We start from the raw sequence: 8290 nt of genomic DNA on the forward strand, positions 1-8290 counted from the left end.
AATGGAGGCTCAAAGTTAAGCGTTAATGAGATGAGCAGAGTGACAGTTGAAAACAGCAATTCTTCCCCCTTTGTCAGACGCATCACTCATGGATGTGCTGTTTTCCAGGTTGGAAATTTTCAATTCTCTCATAGTATTCCAAATTATTCAACCAGTAAAAAAAAATATTTTTTTTTTTTTTATTAATGAGTTCAATGTGAAATCAGTGGAGGCGGTTCCCAAGTAGCTTGAGAAGTTGGTGGTTAATATTTAACATAGTACACATGTTTACACACGCATTAACATGTAGACACCTGGGACTCACATGTTGTAGACTCAGTCGCAAAAGAAACAAAGAATAGGAAAGAGAAAAGAACTTTAATTTGTTGTTTCAGGTTTTAAGAAAATATCCTTATTTCTCATTCTCCCGACACGCGTGACTTCTTGTTACAGCTATGATGTCACTTCTTGTTACAGCTATGATGTCACTCACATCTCTAAGGTGATCGTCTCCTTCTCTCTGACCTCTGTTTCCTCAAACATCTTTGTCTGTCTGTGATCACATGTTCCTTTTTATTTTTGGGTAGTTGAAACCCCTATATTCATGATAATATGGACCCGTCTGGCACTATGTAAACCAGACATTTCTGCTCTTGAGGGAAGAGCACACGTGCAGTTTAACCACTCATAGTGAACACCAGGACTTTATCGCCTTAATATTGTGGACCCCCCCCCCTAACCAGGACCACAACACTTTTATATATTTTTTTTCTTGTTCCCTACCGTAACGTACTTTGTACATTACTTGTGACTTCTTGTTACAGCTATGAGGGCACCCACATCTCTAAGGTGATTGTTTCCTTCTCTCTGACCTCTGTTTTCTCAAATGTCTTTGTCTGTCTGTGTTCACATATTTATTTCATAGTTTTTTTTTTTTTTTGTCCCTATCATAAAGTACTTTGTACATGACTCGGCATTGGCAACCATATTGAATTCTAAATAAAATTTTACTTAGCATATTCATTTATTGTAAGAATTATATTTCATTACTAAATTAAGAGGACTTAGTAATGAAAGGTTGCTTTCCAATCACCTTGTATACACGTGTGCACACACATACACACACCCACTTATTATTGCGTAAATCGAATTGTGCTGTCTGGAATAATACTATATTTTGTTTTTAAATATTTGTTAAAATTTACCCACTTTTTTTTTTAAATCAAAATAAAAGAATTTATTTGTCACTTCCATAGCATTTCTTTTTAAAAAAAAAAAAAAATGGCTCCTGAAATTTCATCCATTTTCAATATTTGTGTTTTCTCTCGTTTTTTTTTTTTTTTGTTGTAAAACCTGATTTCATTCTGTGTTCTTTTTCATTCAAACTTAATCTTATTTCATCATGGAATATCATTTTTTTTTTTCTTTCTTTCTTAAAAATTTCTTTATTTAAAAGAACTGTTGCATCAATTCTTTTGTTTTTTCATTTCTTTATTTTCATCTTTTTTGCAAATTCTTTCCTGCTTTATCCGTCACCTTCATTTTTCTATTTTCAAACAAAATTCTTGAAATGTTACCATGTTAATGTTCAATTGAGTGAAATTGTTAAATAAAAATGGAAGATATTAGCAATGAAATCTGAAAAATTAACTTCTTTCAGATTTCTTGCAAGTGTCATTGGTGGCAAGAAGAGGATTTAGAAAAGTGGGTGGTTTAACTCCTTTTACTTCCTATAATGAAAATAAAAACCAATGTTGAATTAAATATGAAATTCAGTGAAATTAATTGGAATTGAATTTTCTGTTTTTAACAACACAGACTTATATTGACTAAAACTGAACAGTTTTAATTATCTACCTTTTGAAAACGAAGCTATTATTGTCAAAGAAATTAGGGAAATTGTTTTTACTTTATAAATGTAAGAAAATACATGAATAATAAATAATAAAAATGCACTTCGTGATTTTCTGAAATGTGCATACATATGGCTAAACAATGTTAAGTGTATATTTCCGGAGTGGAAATTTTTAGTTATCTGTTTTGAATTTCAAAATCTATCCAATTAAATTTTGATTGATATAAATTATTAATCATTGATTTTATTTTTATCTGCAGTCAAATTTTATCACCCGGAAAACTCTTGAATTGTTTTAGTTCTTTAACTTAGTCATAAACTCACACACACACACACACATTAGTTATTATTGACTTTCACCTTTCAACAAGGTGATGAGTAAGGTGTGACGAAAATCAATTCTTGACAAAAATCCCTCGAGATCAATTGGGGTCAAGCAAGACATCAAATATGAAGGATTACATATTTAAGTTTATGTTTAGCTTTTAAATCTTTTTACGTCAACAAAAACAAGAAAAATTTCCTCAATATGGTAACATTTGACTTTTGTTTTTTTTGTTTGTTTTCTCTCTCGCTATTTTTTTCTTTTTTGTATATTTTTCGGGAATTGTATAATTTTTCTGCTTCTGCATCTCATTTAATTCGTTCCCTCCCCTCCATTCTTCTTCTTGAAGCATGATTCATTTTTTTTTTCTCTCATCGTATCAAACTATTTTCTTTGTCTTTATGTGCACTGTGACCTTTTCTCAAATCATTTTCTCCGCCCATTTTTTGTCTGTGCTGAAAAATTTTTTAAAAAACCAAAAAAAAACCAAGTCCAGCATGTTTTTTACTTGAAGAAAAAAAATAAACCAAACAGCCAGCATTCGATAACAAATATTAATTGTACAAAAAAAGAAAAAAATGGTGAAAATCTTAAAATAAAGAAACAAAATGTCATAAAATGTTTGAAAAATTAATTTCATTTCCAGCTACTACTACTACTACTATTACTACTACTAATAATAATAATCTGATTATAACTGCTATTGCTACTACTACTACTACTACTGGTATGAATCTATATTCAGATATAAAATCAACATCACATGGGACTTATTGTCTTAGGTAAAAATTCATCTAATGAACTGATAGGCACCATCTAATGTTGATTCTATTTCAACATTTTCCAAATTACATACACATAATATACAGGCAGTAATAATATATACCATTACCGTATAATTTTGCATTTAATACTTCATATACACGCACATTTCATTTCAAGATGACGATCAAGGTAAACACACAATCCTGAATCTTATATGGAATTCCATTTTTTCCGACATTAGATGTCATGCATAATTCTGTGTAAGCAAAAAATTAAAACAAAAATAATGAAATAATTTTGGGGGGGGGGGGCAAGTGTATACACTTGAAAAGATTCGATATTGACATAATAATATGAATGTTTCTGCATAACGAAACAGATCTGTAAAAATGTGCTGAAATTTTAAGAAAATAAATATTTGTAACTTGGAATGTAGCTATACTATTATTTTTATATATACAGGGTGACCCAAAAAAACGGGCCTCAACTCTAATTAGGGCCCCCGTTTCTTAGTGTTTTGTCCAAACGAAATTTAACACAGTGTATTCTTTGTCCCAGCTCCCACTGGGGTCTTGGTGTACTCACAGTCGTTGATTCTGCCATGTACTCTAAAATAAGGGCAATCGGTGAATAAATTATGGAGATATCACGTTTTTTTTGGGTCACCCTGTGTAAGTATATATATATATATATATATATTTATATATATATATATATATAAAGAGAAAGAGAAATGAAAAAAAAAAATACAATCAGAGCTATGTGTTCATTAACGTCTTTATTTCAAGACTTCCTCTAGATGAATAAAATTAAGAAAACAAAACAACAGTACAAATATATTTTTGATCTTTCACAACGCTATTTTTTTTTTAAATTTCCACGACTTTTTCCGTTTCATCAAAAATATATTTTCAGATATTTATACTGGTGCTTTGTTCCTTTTTTTTATTTCTCTATTTCGGTGGAATACTATTTCCATTATTCTCATCATATATATATATATATATATATATATATAAGCGCAAATGTAAAAAAAATACCATTGAATAAAAACAAGAATATAAAATCAAAATAAAAAAGTTTGTTTTTTTTTAGAATTTTACTGCAAAATTGGATGATGCAAATAACCAGTAGTAATTCTGTGCAGAACGTTTGTGTAAACTTGGAAGTAAACAAAACACTAAAATGTGTTAATCATCTGACGATTTGCTCATTGCATGAAAACTATGGTCATAACTAGGGCTATGACAGCAGCATATTCTTTTCATTGTTTTAACTCTCGAGTGTGTATCCGTTGATATCTTATATGCTTTGATATAGAGTGATGTTGTTCTCAATGGATTAACTGTATCTGTGTCGGATATAAACTCGAAAGTCAAAACAATGAAAAAAATATTGTTGTCATACCTCTAGAAATAACTTATTAAAAATACATATTTTATTCAATTATATACATATATATATATTTAAAACTAAAACAATTAACTTATTTACAAATTCATTATTATGTCTTTATTTCAAAACTTTATCAAAATGACTTATCTGAAGAAATAACATAGAAATATAATTTTAAAAAAATATTATGTGGTGCATCTGTAGGTCTATCAGAAATTTTGTAGGAATTTTTGACACCCCTAACACGAAACTGCGAATAAAATATAAAAAACTCGCAATTTCTCTTTTAAAAGTCGGTTGCTTATTTTCTTTATGGATTATACTTCAAAAATAAACTATTAAAGTTGTTTTAAAAGTAATAGAAATATTTTTTCTACTTTTAAAAAACAGTAATGAATTTTACGAACTCAATATTTTTCAATTTTTAAACTTTAAAACTCTATCAAAATTTTTCTATTGATTCTATTTTTACGATATTTTCAGGGTCAATGTGAAATTTTATGCTCTTTCCAATAAACCGAATATAATATTTTAGACAAACGTTTTCAAGTGTCTATTAAAAAGTAAATAATTAATTTACTCACCAAAGTTTTATATATTACAAATTGAAGATAAAAGATCAATAAATAATATATTCAAATTTAAAACAAAAAAAAAGTAGTGTTTTTTTAGAAATTTACCTGTAAAGTTCGAAGTTTAAAACCTTTTTTTTTTCTTTTTTTTTAAACCACATTGTTTGTTTTTTTCTTTTTTTTTTTTTAATGAAACTTTGGTCCTTGCTCCTTTAATTGAAGAAAAAATTAGGGCTTGAATTACATTTTTCGAGTAGTTATAAGCTTGGAAAGACAGGGGGTCGAATAATTCATGCCTCCCATTTTGAAATGTCTATTAAAAAGTAAATAATTAATTTAATTTACTCACCAAAATGTTATATATCACAAATTGAATAGAAAAGGTCAATAAATAATATATTCAAATTTAAAACAAAAAAAAGTAGTGTTTTTTAGAAATTTACCGGTAAAGTCTGAAGTTTAAAACCTTTTTAAAAAAAAAACACGTTTTTTGTTTGTTTATTTTCTTTTTAATGAAACCTTGGTCCTTGCTCCTTTAATTGAAAAAAAAAATTAAGGCTTGAATTACATTTTTCGAGGAGTTATAAGCTTGGAAAGACGGGAAGGAATTATTCACTATTTTGAGAAACACATTCGCGTGTTTGTTTGTGCGTTGCATTTTGTCAGTCGTTTCTTTATTGTTTACCATTACATAATCACAAAAGACAAAATGTTCACCAAATTCCTCCTACCTTGATATCTCAGGTGAAAATCTACGTGCTTCTCGACGGAAGAAAAATATTAAGCGTGAGTTGATTAAATGGCATGGTCTTGACCCGGTCCCCCCCCCTCCCCTGCCGATTGACGCTGCTGCTGCTGCTCGTATTGCATATGATGATGTTGATAGAGAAATTAATGATGATAGCAATGTTGATGATGCCGGTAATTCAGCCGTTGCTGTTGTCACTTGTTTTATGCTCAGACACAAACCCCCACCCACAAACACCCACCACGATTTGTTACACAGACAAAATGCATGGATGCAGAGTGTCCTGCAGAGAGATTGACTAATACAACACTGAACATTTTGACTTATTGACTAATAATACTTTTATTTTTTAATGAAAAAAAAAAAATTTATTTTTTATTAAAAAATTTTTTTTTAAGTAATGTAATTTTTATATAATTAATTTTTTTCCATATTTAATTTTTTTTATTTAAACTTTTATTTAAATTTTTTTTTTATTTCATTTTTATTTTTAATTTTATATTTTTTTATTATTTTCTATTTATTTTTTATTATTTAAAAAAAATATTTTTGGATGTAATTTAATTTTCATATAATTTAATTTTTTTCATTTAATTTTAATTTTATTTTTTCCATTTTTAAAAAATATTTTATTTCATTTTTTATTCATATTTTATTTTAGTTTTACATTTTTATTTTATTTATTTAATTTTTGATTATTTTCTAATTATTTTTTATTATTTAAAAAGATATTTTTTACGTAATTTAATTTTCATATAATTAATTTAATTTTATTCTAATATTTTATTTTTCTTTATTTTTTTTTTAATTTTAAGAAAATTTTTTATTTCGTTTTTTTAATTTATTTTAAATTTTAGTATTATATTTTTATTTAATTTTTTTTTTAATTTTGTAAACCTTTTTATTTCAGCATTTTGCATGGTTAATTTTTTTTGATTTGATCTTTTTTCTTTTAACTTACTTTATTACATTAAGTTAAAATATTAAATTAATGAAATTAGTTTAGTTTAAATTATTTTAAATGCTGATTTATTAGGTATAATAGTTTTCTTTGTTCTTTATGCTTTATAAGCTTTTTTTTCTCGTCTACAAAGCATAATCAAAATATTATTTAGAATCGTTAAGTCGCCAAATCTGTACATGGGTTCAATCCAAAAATACAAAATACCTGAGACGTTCATGTATATTCATCAGTTGAAATGAACAGGTTTAGCATGACACCATGTCAATATGTGACTTAGCCTTTTGGCTGGGAACAAAAATTATTTATGTTTATATCAATTTTTTAAAAAAATCAATTTGAGAATCTTAAGTAGAACAACCCTTGGAGTGAATGTGGTATTATGGTGATTCAGTATTCTAATGAGGAAGATGATAGGTATAGACCCTCTTCCTCAACACTTGTGAATGGCTAAGTACCTTATTTATTTTTGTATTTTTCAGAAATAAATAAATTTTATAAAGTGTAGTATCTGTTCTGATGCTACAGTTATTCTATTTTGGTTTCAGTCGTTGAAGGAGAGTCCTTCTATATCGAGGCGATTTTTGAAAAAAAATTTTTATCCAGTCCAAAGTGAATCTTTTTGGGGATCTGGATTTTCCTCACATTGAAACCGACCTTGTGTCTAACTTTACTCTAACGGCGGAGGCAAGTAAATAGAAATCCTATTTCTGACGTCATGCAAACCCGTTCCCAATGCAACATGAACTGAATATGTATTCTATATTCTGTTTATGTTTCATTTGTTAAGTCTGGCTAAACCAATCCCTTTCAGCTGCTGAACTTATGGTCCACATTTTCATCCTTCAATATCATTTTAAAACATGGTTGTGCCGAATTAGTCGGCCATAATCGAGAGCAAACCAAAGGCTCCCTTTTTATTGGTTACTACATCAAGATGTAGAGGAGGGCGTCGTTTTGTACTCAGGATCGTTTTATTTTTCATTGATCTACACTTTATAATGCTTAGTGTTTGGAACGGAAGAATCAAGCACGATGATGTGTCATCGAATGTTTGAAATGATGTCAGAAGTTGAAGAAAATAAATTTGATAAGAATTGTACCAAATATGGCCAAATTATCATCAATTTGTTCTTCAGTAATTGAATTTTTCATTGGCCTCAAAATGAACTTCTCTCTCTCATATATATATATATATATATAGAGAGAGAGAGAGAGAAAGAGAGATGTATGTATAATAAAAATCTTAATTTTGAAAAAAAAAATTCAAATTTTCAAAAAAACCTTGTAAGGAAGGTATACAAAATTTTAATTATTCGACAAGGAGTACAAATAAAACAAGAAAACCCCTTATTATTCCATGTCTTCTAGAGACAGAAGGTACTATGGATTTTATAATAGAATTAGGGTGATTAGGAAACTTGTGAACATAGACAAGATTTAAATTGGGCTTATGATAGGGACTGTAGGATTCTGTATTGAGGTTTAATGTGGAGTCAAGATGATTAGAAGTTTTTTCTGTCAGGTTCAATTGTTATTGAAAGCCCAGAATTATTGAAAAAAACTGTGTAGATTCCTAATTGTTTTATTGTATTCTCTTGGTCTAGCTCTTGTGGCGAATAGGGCGTCATCTCTATAAAGGCCTCCTTAGATGTGTTTAAATTCGTTCAAAAGGTAAAAGCCAACTACC

The 8290-nt window shown here is 28.2% G+C and overlaps 1 protein-coding gene across 14 annotated transcripts in view; it reads left to right on the forward strand.

Moving 5' to 3' along the window:
• The window catches only part of LOC145296892 (focal adhesion kinase 1-like), an 890147-nt gene that overhangs the window by 784495 nt on the left and 97362 nt on the right, over nt 1–8290 (forward strand). For 8 of the 14 annotated variants that reach the window (XR_013870066.1, XM_080143040.1, XM_080143046.1 and 5 more), the window contains one exon: nt 5636–5677. The exons of the other annotated variants lie outside the window; for them this stretch is intronic. Coding sequence is in view for 7 of the 8 variants with exons in the window: in XM_080143040.1 (XP_079999166.1) it covers nt 5636–5677 (42 nt within the window). In the remaining variant the exon portion in view is untranslated. The remainder of the gene's footprint in view (nt 1–5635; nt 5678–8290) is intronic. 14 annotated transcript variants of the gene reach the window in all.

Source organism: Euprymna scolopes, chromosome 17 (genome assembly GCF_053919585.1).
Source record: "Euprymna scolopes isolate OS-2025 chromosome 17, ASM5391958v1, whole genome shotgun sequence".
NCBI classification, from domain to species: domain Eukaryota; kingdom Metazoa; phylum Mollusca; class Cephalopoda; order Sepiida; family Sepiolidae; genus Euprymna; species Euprymna scolopes.